Here is a 19,246-nt window from a genome sequence, read left to right as displayed (position 1 = left end):
CGAACAATGGCCCAGGTCTGTGCGGGCGTGCAAACTAATTCGCGACGGAACTTTTCTAATCTACTTCCTCTTGCCCTCGCGGGACACGAGGACGATTTTTATCGAGCAGACGACGTTCCAACGAACTGGGACGACTTGGTCTTTGCCTTAACGCAAATTTTTTGAACTCCGCTTACCCGCGGCTCACCTCGACAGAGAACAATGTTTGACGAATCCCTTAAAGTAGAATTAAATTACAACGTTTCCGATTAAGCTTCAAATTGTCTTTATAGGTATCGAAAGTTTACAATTTTTTTTTTTTTTTGCGAGATAGAACGAAAGTGCACTCCGATGTTTCGAAACCTTTTTTAATATTTGGAAGTATACAAATATTATATTCCGGAATAATTTAAGCGATTTGTGTTATTCGTAAGATAGGCTGTAGATTTGAGGAGAGATTCTTTTACGGGGTAATATTATTCACAGGAAATAAATATGAATATCGGAGAAACAGTAATTTGATACCCAATGAGTTAATACGACCACTCTCTTTTAAACATTCCCCCTCGCACAATTTCCCCGCTCACTCTCATTACCTTAATCTCAATAAACAGAGTTGCTGGTAACTGGTGTTTCATTTAATCCAAACACTTCCACCGCCCCCTCTTCCCCACCCTCCTGGACTATACTAATTCCATTAGAGATAAAATGTTTAACTTTGTCCGGGCGTCGGGACTCGAAAGAAGGGAGTATGCTGGGTCTGCGCAGATTAAGGAAAATTAAATTGCGCTTGATCAGAGGGAAGAAGCTCGCTCCTCAGGAACGCGCGAAAATTGTAGAGAAACTTTCCTCGTACGAGAAACTTCTACGTAATCTATCAGAGTCGGATCTCCTTGATTTTCAGCTGTCAAAGCCGGCAGTACTCGACCTCGAGCTTGCAGAGCCTACACCTCGAAGTTCCGCGATCAGAACGTTCTGACATTGAACTTTCGAGGTCGATGCTTTTTCATCCTGGTATCGACCTCGAGCTTCCACTGTCAAAGTATTCTAGCTTATTTTCAATTGTCAAAGTCAGAACTTTCGACCTTGAGTTGTCAAAGTCAGAATTTTCGACCTCTAGCTTGCAAAGCTAGCTTGCGAAGGACACATTGGAACGCTTTGACATTGAACTATCGAGGTCGGTGCTTTGTTATCGTAATATCGTCCTCGAGCTTCCACTGTCAAAGTATTCTGGCTTACTTTCAACTGTCAAAGTCAGAACTTTTGACCTCGAGCTTGCAAGTCCGGAACCACCGACCTTAAGTTGTCAAAGTCCGAATTTTCGACCTCTAGCTCGTAAAACTAGCTTGTGAAGCACACATTGGAAAGCTTTGACATTGAACTTTCGAGGTCGGTGCTTTGTTATCGTAATATCGTCCTCGAGCTTCCACTGTCAAAGAATTCTAGCTTATTTTCAATTGTCGAAGTCAGAACTTTCGACCTCGAGCTTGCAAGTCCGGAACCACCGACCTTGAGTTGTCAAAGTCAGAATTTTTGACCTCTAGCTTGTAAAGCACACATTGGAATGTTTTGACATTGAAGTATCGAGGTCGGTGCTTTGTTATCGTAGTATCGACCTCGAGCTTCCACTGTCAAAGTATTCTACCTTACTTTTAGTTGCCAAGATCAAAACTTTCGACCTCGAGCTTTCAAGTCCAGAACCACCGACCTTGAGTTGTCAAAGTCAGAATTTTCGACCTCTAGCTTGTAAAGCACACCTTGGAACGCTTCGACATTGAACCATCGAGGTCGATACTTTTTCGTAGTATTCTCGACCTCGAGCTTTCACTGTCAAAGTATTTCGTCTTTGAGTTCTCAGATCCCGAACTCTTTTTCCCCGAGCTTTCCAAGTCCGTGCTCGAAAGTACCGCGAGCGGAAAGTTCCGATATCGAAGTTTCGAGATCGGTGCTTTTCCATCTAATTCTCGACCTCGAGCTTCCACCGTCAAAGTACCCTGCCTTTGAGTTCTCAGAACCGGAACTCGTATTCGCCGAGCTTTCGAAATCTGCACTTGGAAGCGTCGCGAGCAGAACGCGCACTGACATTGAACTCTCGAGGTCGGTGTCTCCACGCCTGGAGCTTCCAAGTTACGAGCTCGTCGTACCGTTCGCGCAACAACGTTTTCGAGCGCGTGAACGTACTCATCGGCGCGAGTGCCGCCGCGGGACCCATTTCTCAGCGAGACGCGGTCCACGAGCACGTGCGCCAAAACTTGCTCTACGATGGCGATATGTTTCTCCGAAAATAAAAGTTTCAGCTTGTGACGCGGCCGCCCGGCGGCGCTTCCTCCTCGACACGTTCCCGATTTAATTTTAGCACTTACGGACTCAGTTCACTCGCGAGTTCCATCGAGGCGAAACTGAGCCCGCGGTGCGCGATAACTCGCAGTACGGTGTTCAACGTTTTCGAGCGTCGATTTCGAGTAATCCAAAATCCTCTCTTCCAAAAAAAAAAACAAAAAGAAAGAATCATTCTCGATGTACCAACGACCAACGGTGGGAAAAAGAAACATCCGGTGTACAAGTGTTCCCAATACTTGAAACAACTCGTTCGCGATCTCTGCGTTGAAACTCGAGGTAACGCGAACATACAAACTCGCAGCCGCTTAAAATACCTTATGTACCTCGCGATCTAGAAACTTCGACGTTTCTCGAAACACACACAAATGGCTACGATCCGGTTCGGAATACTAATCGCGTCCACGAATAAATCCAATCCGTCTACCTACCTGGACTTTCTCATCGGTCCCGATTCCTCGAGAAATATCGAAAGATCGACGACGAAACAGAACCGGTAGAACGTGCTCCAAGAATATCCGCGTCGCACGAAGCTCGCAAGGGCACGAGAAAGTTCAACATCCTCGACGACAGCAACCGTTTACTCTTCTCTCTGTCCAGGTTCTACCGTGTAACAAAAAGAAGAAGAAGAAAAAAAAAAAAAAAAAAGAAATACATTTTCGATATCGTTGGAAATTCAAGAGGCACGAGACGCATCCGAACCACTAGTTGCTTCGGAGCGAATCGTTCGTCGTGCAAGATAGCTGAAATTTTCGATAAACCGCGAACCACGGTTAATGGTGTTAGCCTAGCTTCGGTCAGGGACGAAAACTTTCGCGTCGGGATTCGGTAACGGGAATTATTCGGGAGGAGAATAATCCTGGTGGTGTTCGCGCGAACCTAACGCGTGGCCCTCGTGCAGAATCGCGTTACGAATATCGCTAAACCCGTCACGTGTAACGCGAGACGTCGTCTTGACGTGTGACTTCGTCCCTGTTCTTTTCTTTCTCGTGATTTACCAACGGGAAATGCACACACCTCGCGCGCAGCGAGGACGCGGAAGGGCGAATTTATCCACCGGTCGGCGACAATTAGTCGCGATGCAAATCACGGGTATTCATAATTTAACGCTATTGACCGCTTTTAAACGCGCGTTAAAGCCGCCCCCGGTTTTATTTCGCGCCTGGTAATCCGGTTTGCCGTTTCGCGCGCGTTGCCAGAGGTTTTTTCGTAAATTTCGTTGAATGATTTTCACGGTGAAACGGAAGCTCTTTTGATGGCTGCTTTGTGAGTGGCGTGAATGGGGTAAATTGAAACTTTCCCGGTTCGGTTCGTGCAACCGGCGCGCTTCGTTTTCGAAGTCGGCGCGTGATTTTTTTCTTCCAATTAATTCCTCGAATTAATTACATCCGTTTGGGAAACATTTCCCGGCCCCCGAGGGTCGGTTTCGTGTTTACCCTCGCGAGAGATACACTTCCCAGGTACCGCGTCCACCTGCCGCGATCTCTTTTGTACTTCGAAATTTGTTTCGTTCGGGTAATCGACTCTGCGATTAGCCCCGAGTAATTGCTATCGGTTACGCGGTCGAAAATCCAACGCGCTGAGAAATTACGAGAACTCCCGTGTCGAAACAACGACTTTCTTCTCCAATTATCGCCGTTTTTCATTTCACGGATCTCTTGTCTAATATTCATTTTCAGCAATATTTTGAACCGTTCGTAATAATACAAATTTCATCGTGTAATCAAAAAATCGGTAGATATTATCCGGTAGACCTTCTCTTCAATTTAGAGAAGCGTGATCTGTAAAAAAAATTTTCTTCACTTCAATCCTTTTTAAAAAAGAAACTTAACCTTGGAATACTCTCGTTTCCTCGCGTTCGCTCCGATATATTCGACTTTCTCTTGACTTTGTTTCCTTGTTATCATTCCTACGTTAAAAAATCGGTACGAAATAACGAAAACACACTGTACCTTTTCCGAAACTTAACCAGATGAACCTGACTCTGAAAAAAAAAAATTTCGTAATATTCCCTCGCGATAATGCCACCCCTCCAGGTGGGCGGAGATAAAGAAAACGTAACCTCGGTACAACGTAGCAAAGTCGGGCGGGTTAAACGTTCAAAGATCGTAAAAACACTATAAATCCGGGCGGAGAAAATCTTGCAACGATGATGGAGGAACTGCGCGTTCTGGGCACGAACGTGCGCGAAAGTTTACCAACAGGAGCACCGTTCTATTTGGGTCGGAAATAGAGTGCACGCACCGTCCCCTCTCGCCCCTCCGCTTACGTGCGTTCACCCTTGTTCGGACCAAGAATATCCCCGCTGGAGGACAGCGGAGAGAGGGTCCCCTCGCCTCTTAATCGCCATCAGCCCGGTCAACGTAGCGCGAAACCGAAACCGCCGCGGTTTCGAAGCCTGTCAACTATATTTAAAGCGCGCGCGCTCGAAACGGGGAAACTCGCACAACGGAGCTCCTAGAACTCGTTTCATCGTCGAAGCTTGTGCAGTGTCGTAGAAGAACTGTCAAGATACAACCCGTGGAAGAGTTCGCGCACCTCCCGGTGTTACGTGTCTACGTTTCGCTTTTCAACTTCGATTGTAGACTCCTCGTATAGACACCGAGTGAACGTTCCAATCGTCGAGAAACGAACGACAGAGTCGCGCGATGGGTTTCAGAAGGTAACGAGAATCTTCGCGAATGATTTTCGAGTGTTTCGAGACAATTCGGGATCGGATATGGTTTGATACTCGACGAGGAGAATTAATTTTCCGTAGGTTCGGAAGGTATCGGTTAGAATTAACGGTGAATACGAGTAATTTTACAAACGGTTGAGAAACGTATACCAGGTGACCAGGTGTTGATTGTTATTAATGTTTAATTAACGTTTGCTATTCGAGGCGGTAAGAGACGTTATAATACAGAGAGAAACGAACAGAAGCGGGTGGAATAGAGAGTAAATGTAATACTGGAGAGAAACGCGTGGATGCGCGGTGAATACGGAATTTACAGATACGGTGAATGAGAGGAAACGAGGGGTAATGTAACGTAAAGAGTGATAATCGTGTAGAGGAACGCGCCCGAAGGTATGAAAATAATGTACGAGAGGAGTGCATAGAAACTGGGAGAATATAACGGAGGAAAAGTAGACGCAACGAGAGAGGAGAGGTAAGGGATAATGTGACGCGAAGAGAAACAAACAGAAGTGTGTGGAAAAAGAGAGATCAAAAATAATTTAGAACGAAAGCATAGATACATAGAGGGTATAAAAAGAATAGGTACTATAATAAGAAGTATCGTTTGTGCCAAGACCGTTTTCGATCGATGCTTGATGCGATTAAGAATCGAGGGCTGGTGTGTAAATAATCGACAATCGAACGAACCGGATTATTTTCTCCGCTCTTCGATATACCGTAGCGAGGATCTCGGGTCATTCTCGACCCATCATCGTTACATTATTTTTCTATAATTAAAGCTCCTGGAATAGGTTCGTACAGAGCATCGTCTTATCGCGTTACTAAGTTACAAACCTGAGTTCCACAGACTCCGTAAAGCGGATCTCGGGTCTTCCTCGACCCATCGTTTCTTCGCATTATTTTTCCGCCGTAAAAGCTATTGCAATACACCCGACTGGATCGTTACCTCGTCGTTTTATAAAGTTACGAACCCGAGTTCCACGCATTCCGTTTGTGCGGATCTCGGGTCTTTCTCGACCCGTCACCATCGCAATTATACATTTCCATAATTAAAGCTACCGCGACAGATCCATTTAGATCATCCTCTCGACATCCTACAAACCTATAAACCCCAGTTCCACAGATTCCGTACCGCGGATCTCGGGTCTTCCCCGACCCATCGTTTCTTCGCATTACTTTTCCGCCATAAAAGCTATTGCAAGACACCCGACTGGATCGTTGCCTCGTCGTTTTATAAAGTTACGAACCCGAGTTCCACGCATTCCGTTTGTGCGGATCTCGGGTCTTTCTCGACCCGTCACCATCGCAATTATACATTTCCATAATTAAAGCTACCGCGACAGATCCATTTAGATCATCCTCTCGACATCCTATAAACCTATAAACCTCAGTTCCACAGATTCCGTACTGCGGATCTCGGGTCTTCCTCGACCCATCTCGTCCCTCCATTATCTTTCTACAATTAAAGCTATCGTAACACATCCGACTAGGTCGTCGATCCCATCGCGTTGCAAAATTAGAAACCCGAATTCCGCGCACAATCCAGACATTTTTGCCCCGGAAACTACCGTACGATCGAAATAAAAAAAAAAATAAATAAAACGCTCGAAGGTCGAACTCCGATTTACGGTATTCCCTGAACACCGTAGTCCCCGTAGTGGAAAATCGGTTATTCCGTTGGAACAACAATGTGATATCGCGAAGTCACGGTGCATCGATCGCTGTCAGTGGGAAGGCGACCAGGAAGCGGTCGTCGAAAATGTGAGCCACGCGCGCACGTGGTGCCAAAAACTGACTACGAACGATCTTGGCACGGCTCGAGGAGGATCGTGAGCCTCTACGACGACCATAGTCGAAATAGTGTCGCCCGTGAAAGCTTTCGTGGCACACCGTACGATAACACGGGATCGGTGGGGGCGGGTGCCCCTCGCATCCGGCTGCAGGAGAACGGAGGAAGCTGAAACGTTGAAAAATTATTTTTACCTCGGACTCGACGAACGATTTTGGACGCGCGTGACGCCGGCCCAGTCGCGGCTCCAAGGTGTTCCAGGGAGAATTCATTGCCACGTTTTCCAGCCGTCGAACGACCAAACAAATGTCGAGGATGCTGCGATTGGAACTGGTGGGTCTCGTGCTGCTGGCCTGCACCCAGATACTCACCGAGCATCGTGACTTCTACGAGCCCAGGACCCAACATGGCTACCACTCGAGGTACCACGAGTTCCCGGATCGCGTCACCAGAGAGGTGCGAGTGAAACAGGGACGGCTGCGCGGCATGGTGGTGCAACCGAGGACCAATCACGATTTACAACAGATCGACGTTTTCCTCGGTGAGTTTCCAGACGTTGAGTCCGGTTTGGTCGAGCGATCGGTGTCTTTCTGGGAAATTATTGTACGAAAATTTGTACTTGCAATTTTTTGGGTGGATATTTAGCAGAGTGGATGGTACGAGAGATTAGTAAGATCTTTACGTAGTATATATTAATGAATTTTTTTGGTGGATATTAAGTAGGGTGTGTAGTACGAGAGAGATGTAACATCTTCAGGTGGCACACTTTTGTATTTAGTTACGTATACGTTGGAATATTATATGGAAGATGGTGTCAAAGAAATCTTCTTACGAATGTTTTTTCTTTATGGAGGAAGGTGGAAGAATTATTCACTTTTTTGTGAGGATATATTTTTGGTATCTTCGATTCTGACATCAGAGAGTGCAGTACAAATTGCTAAATTTCCTCTTTAGTAGATCTAGCGGGTTTGAACGATTGGATGTCCTTGATTTGTACTTTTCTATTAGTTGGAGTATTTTCGCGCCATCGAGTGCCGTGAAATTGACTCTAAAACGAATTTCACGGATTATGTTGCACTCTGTGTATACGTGCACAATGTTATGGTTGGAAAACTGCATCGAATTGCATTTTTGTCGGGGGAATTTAGAGTCGTTGAATTTTGTCCAATATGAATTCAATTTAGCGCCATCGAGAGCTGAAATTTATCCCGAAACGAGTTTCACGGATTATGGTACACTCTGTGTTTACGTGTGCACAGTATTATGGTTGAAAAACTGCAACGAATTACATTGTACTTTCCTGGCCAAATCAGAGACGACTTGGCACCGTTGCTCGTACGCATGCTGTATCGTCCTGGTCGACCAAGAATTTGTACGTTTAGACGGTTCTCTCAATGAATGTTGCAATACGAATAAACATAGATTGCGTTTGAATGAACAATATTTACATTTTGACAGAAATTCCGATATACCTTCGTGCTAGCTTCGAAACGAGAGTGTACAATTTTCCCGAACACAACGAGTACATTTATAAAGAATCGTCGTTCCGAATGACGACAGAAAATTCTGAATGCAATTCTTTTTCTCGAGCTACAACACGAAAGTCTCTGTTACTTTCCTTCCAACGATGATCAATCCTATTAAAATTCTCGCAAAACCGGTCACCGATATTCAACAATCCAACCGCATAAAAAGGTGACTCGGTCCAATACCCGAACAATCGACGTTGCGAACGAACTCGAAATGAAATTGCGAATAACGGTTACTCATAAAATTTGTTTACCGTATAAATCTCGAGAATCGGCGAGTTAATTTCCAAACTTTCGTCGCGTACGGTAGCGTTATTTATCAGCGATTTTATAGCCGCGCGTCGTGTCCGAAATAATGATTACAGTCTTGCCAACACCGATAAATTCAAATTATATAGATTACTATAAATAAAGTAGCCCGTTGCTTTCAACGAAACTGTGTCGTTCACCGGGTAACGTCGAAAGCAGGTGAAGTAACCTTACGTAAAAGCGAGACGTGTATTCGAAAATGTTATCCCAGAGAATGCAAATCAGTGGACACGAAGAGACAGTCGGAAATATATTCTCAGATCTCCCCCCACTGCCATTCGTAAGAGTCCATCATGGCTATTGAAGCCCGTTTACAATCATCGGTTAACGTTCCGGCGAGTTCGGAACTTCGGGGCCCAATCGGAGCTCCCCCTTCCACCCTTTCTCAATCGAAGCCCGCAATCTCGGCTGAGGTGGGGGTCGACGATACAACGCACCGCGATTTCCAGTTTCCGGCCAGCGATACCCTGAACTTTGGTCAGCGGGCGAAAGTTTCCTCGCTTGCGATGTATCCGCGCTTCGAGAATCCCGATACGTCAAAAGGCTTCGGGAACGAGGACCGAGGAGGTTATTTCGGGAGTACACGTTTCCCCTTCCCCGCTGGCCGCCATCTGTCGCGCGTGCACGCTGGATTCGTCGTAGCGGCCATGCACTTTCTCGAGTTCTCCGGGAGCCCGTGACATTCTTTGGCACCGATCCGTCGTCCGAACGCGCGTACGCTCACCACGCGTGGAACACGGTTCCGGTGGAAACCGAGAATAATGTCCAACTGTGCTCGGAGTAGTTCCGAGTTTGCCTTGGGAACTCCCACTGAATTTTTCTATACTCGGGAAAATTCGACACGCTTCCACGTATCGGGCACTCGGGAAATTTAATGGGAATTCTTGGGTGTTTAGGTGGATGAATAGTTCGGTAACGGTAATCCAATCGGTATTCGAAGATTCGATTAAGGATGTTCCTTTGGTTAAACGTTCGAGCAAGAATACACCTCTTTTTAAATATTTCAAGAGTAGGTAATAGTTTTTGATATTAATACTTGAATAGTGACGATCGAATGCTGATGTTTCGTTCTGCAAATATTCGAATACTCGAGTACACGAAGAATGATATTCAAATCTTCGCATGTTTGAACAACGAATACACTTTTTTCCCATTGATCGATTAATTGCAGTCAAATACTTCAGAAGTCGAATAATAATACTCGAGTACTCGAATATTCGTATTGTATTTAAATCTCAAATAGTCCAATTACGATATTCCGAATATTCGATTAATGGTACTCGATTACTCAAACATCCGAGTAATGATATTCGAGTACGTAAATATTCGATGATACTCGATTGTTTCTCGGATGTTCAAAGCTTACTCGTACCACTCGAGTACCTACGAAATATTCGAATACTAAATCACTCGGCTACGCCCAGATTCGGTAACCGACGATTCTACGCAATATGTGCAATTTTTCAGTAGATTATTTAACCAGTACCTCGACGCAACAATTAACAATGTTACGTTATAATGACATCCTTTCGATAAATTGTCCCCAACTCTTCTTGTTCGCGGAAGTGTACAATTATCGCTGGTCTCTCGGATCCAACGAGAACGGATCGCGATGGAAACGGAGTACCACGGTATTCGAGTCCCTCGAAGAGCAATCAAAGGTTCAAGGTCGTTCCAATTTCGACGCGAACGATCCATACGTTTTTAATCCGAACCGTTCACAAGCAAGCTTCTCGATTTGTAGCGCCCACTCAGACTACCCGCGATTTAATATTTTACGTAGAAACCGGTGGCCCGGGAATCCAATTTACCCGGGAATCGGATAAAATGGATCGCTGTGATCCTTACCGCCAACGTGGAACGTGTTAACGCGGATACCGGACGAACGCGATCAATTTAATCGATCCGGTCGCGGTCCAGTAAAACTTTACGGTGATTGCCTCTGCGAGGATTCGCACGAGATCATCTCGAGACCTGGTCTCTGGCTAACAATAAGGACTTTCCGTTCCCCGTGAGGGCTCGCGTTGATATATTGATTATTGACCGCGAATGCGTCGCGAATACGAAGAGAGTATCCCGTGGACCCCGTATTGGACCCTCGCGGTACCGTCACCCATTAAATTTGGCTCCTCTCCAATTACAATCTAGGAAATAATTAAAATCTACGGATTTTCCACCGGCTCGCGATCTCTCAATCTAATAAAGTTCAAGGGAACTTAAACGTTGCTCGAATATACTTTTCCAGACTTGAATCTCAAATAAATGATCAGGGTGTTGTTTCTTTCATCGAGTCTGGAAAATGTTTGATCTTTAATCAGAGGCTCGTAAAGGTCCCGAGACTTCCAATTTGTTTTCTTTCTCCAATGTATCAACAAATCTCATTATAAAATGCCAAAAGTTTCTTTCCTTCAATATAGAAATAATTGTGTTTCTTGCCATTTAAGTAACATAAGTCTTTTCAGATTTGATTAAAAGTATACTATTGTATTCGAAGGTCTGCTAGATCCCTACCCAAGGGTTTGCGAGTTATTGCTCTTAAAAAATGGTGATCAACACGATTGTTAACCACTATTCCCGATGCAAGAGATACTGACTCGATTCGATCGAGTTTCCTCAGGCTGCAGTTTTACATTTCACACAGTTCAGAATCACGAATCGAATGGTTGCGAATTCGAAACACTCGTTGCGATTCTGATCGAGGATTGCTCGAATCGAACGCAGTTGCACCGATCGAACAGTTCGTTTCGTGGAAAGTAATTATCAATGGACAATCACTGTACCTTGCCACTCGATGTTCCAGGAGTACCCTACGCGGAGCCTCCCGTTGGATCCTTGAGATTTTCTCCACCGAGATCACCGGAACCATGGCGAGGTGTGCGACAATCGCTAGGATTTGCCCCCGTGTGTCCACAAGTGATGCCAAAGTTGCGGGACGAGGTGAAACCGGTCCGGTACGAGTACCTGGAGAAGCTGTTACCATACCTCAAGAACCAGAGCGAGGACTGCCTCTACCTGAACATCTACGCGCCCCATCAACCAGAAGGTGAGTGACCTCGCGAATGGAGATTAATTGTTTCTAAGATACTCGAGCTCGATGGCAGTTCGAAATCGAGTTCCAGCTCGGTCGAGGACCAATTTGGTACTTCCAGTGAGTACCGTCCGGAAGGAGAGTTCGCTCCATCGGTCAGACTGTTAATACTCTACCCCATCGGTGAACCCTTTTCGCTAATGGACCAAGTAAAATAAAATAACACCCAACCGGTCGACTTTCGAACCAATACGAGGATCAAATGATATTTCACGATCGGTTGAAATGTAAAGAGTATTTTAAAGATTTATTTGAGGGGAATGACACATTTTCTTTAAGTCTATATTTTAAGAGTACTCTCCAGATATATCCGAAATAGTAATGGTGACGTTTTTCGTGGGAAATTTACGTATACTTGTTTTTGAAAAAGTGGACATTTTCAGACAAATTGGTATTTTTAAACATTCTTAGCTGGAATATTTAATTTCTAAAAATTCTAATTTTGTTCAATTCTGACCATTAAGACCGGAGAAACTCACCCACTAGAAGATTCGAGTAGTATGTTACAAAGACGCTTATATTTTCTATAAATATTAATATTTCTTTACGAAAACTTTCAGAAATATTTTCCAAGGTGTGTATTTTCAATAAATATACAAAACGTTTGTATTAGATATTTCGTGTCGGTAGAAAAAATTCCGGAATATTATTTTTTTTCGAATCTTAAATCCTGTTAAGAAGACTCGAGGAGTATATGTTCCAAGAAGATCGTTAACGAAAGAAAATTATTAGAAAACGAGTGTAAGGAGTTAAAGGATGTCAAATTTAAGGTGCGACGAATGATCAGGAATAAAGAATTTCCATAAAAATTTACCCCCGTCACCGACGATTAATCGAGGCCGAGACGCCGATTTCCCGGATCGGCTTACGACTTACGATCTTGGGAAATATATTTCTCGCTTTACTGCTGTTTACGATCGTCCCGGTTATGGCTGTTAGATAACACAGTATCGCGGCTTAAAGGAGATTCGTGACCAATAATATCGCAGTGGTGGCCGCGTAGACGTTCGGGGTTGTAAAAGCACGACGGAGGGAATTTCTGGCTGTAAATAATCATTCGTGGCCTTTTATCCTTGACACATTGTCAGGGAGATAAGGGCGCGAGTTTTATAGGCCGAAAGCTCCGCGAAAAGAAAATTAGACCGCTGCAATTTCAGCCATGTTCAATCTGCTTTTACGATTACTTTGCTCGCGTTTCATTTACTCGAGTTTAATTCTAAATTAACTCCGGGATGATTCTACGTTTAATTTACTTTCGTTAGTGCGCTCGGTCGAGCAATTCTTCGAATTGAAAAGATTTCAGCGTTCAAAGATGCTAGGTATCCACAGGGTGTTCGAAAAGTCAGTTCCACGGATCGATTCGACGGCTCTTAATTATTTTTCAGAGGTTCCTTCGAAGAGAAAGATCTACGCTAATAGACACACAACTGTAGAGAAATCGAAATAGAAAATACACCAATAATCGATAGTTTATTTTTATTTCCTTTCGAGATTATTCAAAGACAAAATATAGCAATTAAAATAGAAAATTCGTAAAAAATCGATCATTTTTTATTCCTTTTAAAGATCATAAGTGAACAAAATATGGGGTTGGTTTTCGAAACACCCAGTGGAAATGTATTTCGTACGAAACGAAATCCTACGCTTAATATCTATTATTTATTCGCTCAGTATCGGTTATTTATTCCGGTCCGAGAGACAAATGTTTTCGATCGCGTTTAAATATTCAAAGAGCACGTTTCTCGGGTAACCTTTGTCGCGTTATAAAAGCAATCTCGCACTGCCATAAAAATGGCACGTCTCAACGACGAGGCGCCTCAGCGTTTTTCGAATACCGCGGTCCACAGTTTTATGAATAAATTCTCCCAAAAATTTCTACGTTTCGAGAACACGGAGCGGAGTGGCGGTCCTTCTTTATAGGCGAGCTTAATATCGCGACGAGAGTTCGTTTCCCGTGCTCGCGGCGGGTGTACGTTCGTATTTTTAATACGTTTCGTTAAAAATAGTATAGATTGTCCCTAATACGAAAGCAACGTCTGAACCACGACCCGCGAGATGACAATTTTCTAAATTTTCCCCGCACAACGGACGCGTCTGGCTCCAGGGAAAACACGCATTCAGACGAGACCTTTTGTTATGAACTTTCGTGGATGCGGAGAGCGCATGCGACGCAGCAGATGCACGAAATGCACGCGCAGCTTTCCCTGAAATGACTCGAACGCACGAAACAGTGGAATTCTTTCGAAAAGAGGCATTCCGTATCGTTTGTTATCAAACGCAACAGACGTACCGGAACAAGTAATAAAATCTCAATAGCGAAATGGCGTAGTAGCGAACGGAGCAATCCCTTTACGTTGAATTTTCCGTTAAAACTTCCAATTCTTCGAAGTTGAATATCCGTCTTTGAAGTCTCCGGGATTCTTTGAATCCGTCCAAGTGTTAAGGTACACAAGCGGAAGGACACTTTCCTCGTGTGCGGAAGAACTGGATGAATTTTCATGCAACATCGCCCGTAGCTCGCGTCAAAAGGATCGCGATTTGACGTTCGACGCGTATTCACTGGCTTGAAAAACAATATCACGTGCCCCGAACGCGTCAGAATATCCCGATGAAACGATCGAAAAATTTAGCGTACCCGCTCGGAAGATCTACAGACTCCAAGATCTCGGTGCACGGTGAAATTTTATTTAAAAAAATCTCGATTCTCCGTAGACCCGCGAGAACGGGGGACTCTCTCGAGATTCGAAGAGGAGTTTCGTGGAAGGCCTGGTAATCTTGAGACTCTAAAATACCCCGAGAGACCGTTTCCGGAGTCTCGAAGTTCGAATACATCGTGTCTTCGAGAACTTCGATAACCGGACGCTCGAGTACATTAGGTATCGGTGCGTAATAATATCGACGACCCGGTATCTCGACTCGTGAAATATGCGTGAACGTAGTCGGGTTCCAACTAGAAATGTGGAAACTCGACGTCTAACTTTTTCTCATCGGTGGAAAACGATCCCCGGCACGTGAGAATCGTATGGCTGATTCAACCAACGCGTTTGACAAACTCATCCGTTCCCTCTTCCTTTTTTTCCCTTCTTCTTCTTCTTCTCCGTCCCTACCGAGAAGCTAATTAAACGTAATCTCTCGCTTTTGCGACGAGCCGTTAATTAAGGGGAAAAAATTGTGGAACGCCGCGTCGATTATCCCCTCGGGGATTACTAGAGATTTTCCTCCTTTTATTTCTTCCCGACTCCGCTGGTAACTTCCGTCTCCTTCTGTCGCCCTCGTTCGCGACGCGACCGATGTTCCTTTTTGTCCGTTTCGCAGATAAGGATAAAAATTAACCGAGAGACGGTGTGTTTTGCGGCGAGGGGGTAAACATTATTGTCGGCTCGCAGCGAAGTTCCACAGTGGCTAACACGGCGTGGGAATAACGCGACGACGTTCCTCGTGGAACTTGAATTCTTCCTCCAAGGAAATCTTTGAACGAAGTGTTAACAGCGTTTAGAATGTTGGTAAAGTTGGTAGTGGTACTGTGCAGTGGATTGAATTAACATCGCGTGTAAATTAAATATACCTATTCTGAGGGCTTTGTTCTTACAGGAGGAATTTTAATTCTTTTTGCAAAGAAATCTTTGGGCAGAGTGTTAACAGCGTTTAGAATGTTAGTAAGGTTCGTTTGTAGTTGTACTCTGCAGATTGAATTAACATCGTGTGTAAATTAAATATGACTATTTTGAGGACTCTATTCGTATAGGAGGAATTTTAATTCTTTTTGCAAAGAAATCTTGGAACAGAGTGCTAACAATGTTTAGATTGTTGGTAGAGTTCCTCGTTAGAAGTATTATGCAATAGATTGAGTTAATATAGCACTCGAATTAAATCTATCCATTCGAAGAGCTCTGTTTACGAGTGGTTAGTTAGTTATATTAAAGTACGGTTAACTCGAGATTTGTATCGAAAGTTTTCAACACCTACACGGTCTCCCCTGTAATTGTGCAACTTTTGAACTTCGCACTCTATTTATGACACTTAGGAGTTTCCTCTTGTTTATTCGACGTCACACATCCCACGATTGGCGGTAACAACCGTGTAGATCGTGTGTCCTGATCGATGGAACACGTCGCGATTTGTTTCTGGATTTGATACATTTATTTGTATACCGATTTTCTGTCATGTATCTTCTGTGTACCGTTACCAAAAGGTATTTACCCGTACAATATTGGAAAATTATGTACCGTCAATGTAGGTTAATGATAAGAGTCGCTGCTCACGTACCGTGGCTTCGCGAATTTCCTAAATTAATCTCCCTCCGAATTAAGGTCCCATTATCTACCCTAATAATCCATGGTTTGGGAATACACCCCAAATCGTGCAAGAAGACAAATCTGTTCATCGACTTCCTCCCGAAGTAAGTTGCAATTTTCCACGCTGTACCAAAATCCTTAACGAAACACCGTAACGATATTTCAACCTGTACGCTCTCCTACGTACAATTCAATTCTTTAAAAATTAACAACGTCCAAAAATATCCTCCTCGAGAAACCGTTCAACTTTCACCCAAAAGGGGTGAAAATCTAAATCCTCGTATTCCATTGAAAACAATAACGACACGACTAAAAAAAAAAGAAACAATAATACACCGCAAAGAATACTTAACAGTTCGATAAAATCACTCGTCGAAATTGAACCAGTGGTGCGACGAACGTGTAGTTGTTCGAATCGACTAAACGATAACACGCCTGCGTACAACGTACACCGTGCAAAAAATTGCGCTATTGATTGAATTTCATCGATTTACGTCCAGGTAGATTTGTTAGCGCGCCTCGTTCCGATCGTGGCTTCCAGTAACAATTTTTCCAAACCGGAGTCCAGTCCGCGCGGATACGTTTGTAAGATGCGTTGGAGAAAATACGAAAGAGCGATGAAAGATGCGGCTGCGTTGCAAATAAATTGGAACCGTCCGGCCGCGGGTTAGAGGGGCTGTTCTCCGGAAGATATATGCGCCCTCTTAAATACTGGAGCCGCGCTGGACGCGTGGGGATGAGGTAAGGGGGTGGGTTTCGGGGTGGCAGACGCGGAGAAAGCTGCTTTCAGCAGGCTCGTGGCCGCGATAGGGCGCGTGCCCCCCACGGGCTTGTAAAATATCGGGAAATTCATTAACGGTCGATCTGTGGGGCCCGGTCAAATAAATTTCCCCCTGGGATGAAATTTACAGCGGCGGCGCAACGACGCGCTAAAATGAAACCGGACAACGGTGCCGATCGCGCGTTGCTCTTCGACGATTTTGTCGTTGCTTCGCTCGGAGGGGAGCAAAAATTGTGTCTTAACGATAGATCGGAACAACGAACAACTCTGAATGCGTCGAATGAAAATTGAAATTACGGAGCGAGTTGTTTCGCGACGAGGGAGTAAGAATGTAATCGATCGTTGATTTTCTTCGTTGACTTTCGTTCGATTGAAATTTTTACTTTGGTGTTTGAGCGTGTGATGTTTCGTGGAGAAGAAATTTTTGTTTTTAGCTAAGATTATAAGAATATTTGAAGTCGGATGGGAAAAGTATTTTTCCGAATGTTATTTTCGAGTGGTATCGAGGCTCGGTATTTTCACGTGGAGAGGAATAGTTTTCTTCGTTATTTTTTTCAGCGATGTCGAAACTATTAATAATGCTTTTACGTGGAGAAGAATTTTTCTCCACGTTTCCTTTTTTTCGAGGGATATCGAGACTATTAATAATAGTTTTTAACGTGTCGTTAAAAACATGGTTGATACTTCTTTGGCCAAGGCGCCCTGTAGGGCAGTATTTTCCAGAGTAGAACCCCTAGGAGGGTGCCCTGCAATCTCGAGAGGTAATTTTCAAGGTAGAAAAATACGAGTAACTTAAATCACGATAAATTTGAATAAAAACAACGAAAATACACCGGCTCGTGAATCTCGACGCGTAATACGCTTCTTGCCCTCGTTGCAAGAGCGGTGTATCGTTCGTGCCAAGGCGATCGCTGAATCCAGAATCATTTAAGGGAACGTGTGCAATCTCGAAACGTCTCTCGACGTCGAGAATCTTCCGATTCGATAAGTATCGAGCCCGAGGAATCGTTATCGTATCGATATTAATTCTGTTCCTCCTTCTGTACACAATTTTCAATTCGAAAATCCCCCAATCCCCGGCATGGAAATATTACGTTAGTAGCGTAACAAATTAAACAAATTAAAAAGCGTGCACGCGTTAAATTAGCAATTTTGCGGGAAAAACCACGGGCGCTCGAATAATTAATACGAAATACAAACCCCTGGTGTGAGTTGCGATAGATTCTCCCTATATTCGTTACCGATAAAATTACAGTACCGTCTCGTGTCTCTTTATAGTTCGTCGTTGGTGTTTTCTCGTAAATAGTTACTCTATCCCCTCCACTGTTTTAACAGAAGAATTGCAAAATAGAGGATCGATTCGTTGTAAATCGTGCCTGTTCCCCAAACGAACCCATAACGATTCAGTACTGTAATTGTTGCCTCCTGTCGGCGCAAATAACGAAAAACCATGGACGATGACATTCTATGTACAAATACAATCGAACCGTGAACTTTTCCACGATTATTGTCTCCTTGTAACGCGTTTCGCGAAACCGATTCCCTTTTTCCTCAATTTTTCGCGCAAGCTTTCGCCCGCATCGCGATACGACCAATTTTCAACTGCACACGGTTTACAGCGACGTTGGTTCGCCTTTTTTTTTTGCTCCCCCCTCTCTTTTTCCTCGTACCCGAATTCGGTTCGAATCTCGAAAGGCTATCGTTCTTTTGGCGCGCTTTCATTTCGCCGGGCATCGAAAGGCACTAATTTTTACGAGTAACTTCGTTCTCGGCGGGCGAATCACGCGGAGCAGAAACAGCGCCCGGGTTCTTTTGCATATGAAAATGCATTATACGAGCGTACGGGAGAACGACGCACGCGGAATAATAACGAATTGCTCGGCGTCTGAACGATAGACGCAATTTTGATTTAACACGTGTACCCGTTCTTCGGAACTGAAAACGTCCGCGAGTGAAACGTTAAACAATTCGATACGCATTCTTTTTTTTTTTTATTCTCACATTCGGTCGATTCTATCTTTCTTTAGAAAAGTCAACTACTCTGCAAATAAATTCCAACTAGACTTCTAGACTACACTTTTCCAAGTTACTTCTCCCCTTCCAAACAACACAATTCCCGAGCAAATAATTCTCACCGAACAACTGAGTAGTACCAAACTCGACAAGATTCAACACTCAGCAATTAAAAGAAAAAACACTCGATAAAAGCAAGATCCAAATAGAACAACCTATCCCCATAATTACAGACCTAAACCGGATTCGATACTTCGGCGGGCCGATTTTTCGCAAAATCGAAGCAACCTCTGTGTACCCACTATGCCCGAGACACCCCGTACAGTTGGCTCCAGCACGTAATCCAGCGAGACGTACGACACATCCTGTTAATTCAAACTCGAACGGGTGCTCGAAAAATTGTTCGAGCACCGAGGAACCGAGTGGTTCTGGTAAACCGGGACTTTGTC

General features: G+C 44.2%; 1 protein-coding gene across 1 annotated transcript in view; it reads left to right on the top strand.

Annotated features, from left to right (window-relative positions):
* Positions 1–2,386: 2,386 nt before the first annotated feature.
* Positions 2,387–19,246, top strand: part of LOC143148878 (uncharacterized) — a 101,717-nt gene continuing 84,857 nt past the window's right edge. The window contains exons 1-3 of the mRNA XM_076315667.1: positions 2,387–2,595; positions 6,484–7,323; positions 11,421–11,663. Of these exons, the coding sequence (XP_076171782.1) occupies positions 7,089–7,323; positions 11,421–11,663 (478 nt within the window). The 5' untranslated portion in view covers positions 2,387–2,595; positions 6,484–7,088. The remainder of the gene's footprint in view (positions 2,596–6,483; positions 7,324–11,420; positions 11,664–19,246) is intronic.

The sequence above is a fragment of the Ptiloglossa arizonensis genome, chromosome 7 (assembly GCF_051014685.1).
Source record: "Ptiloglossa arizonensis isolate GNS036 chromosome 7, iyPtiAriz1_principal, whole genome shotgun sequence".
NCBI classification, from domain to species: Eukaryota; Metazoa; Arthropoda; class Insecta; order Hymenoptera; family Colletidae; genus Ptiloglossa; species Ptiloglossa arizonensis.
This window is presented reverse-complemented; position numbering and strand designations above follow the sequence as displayed.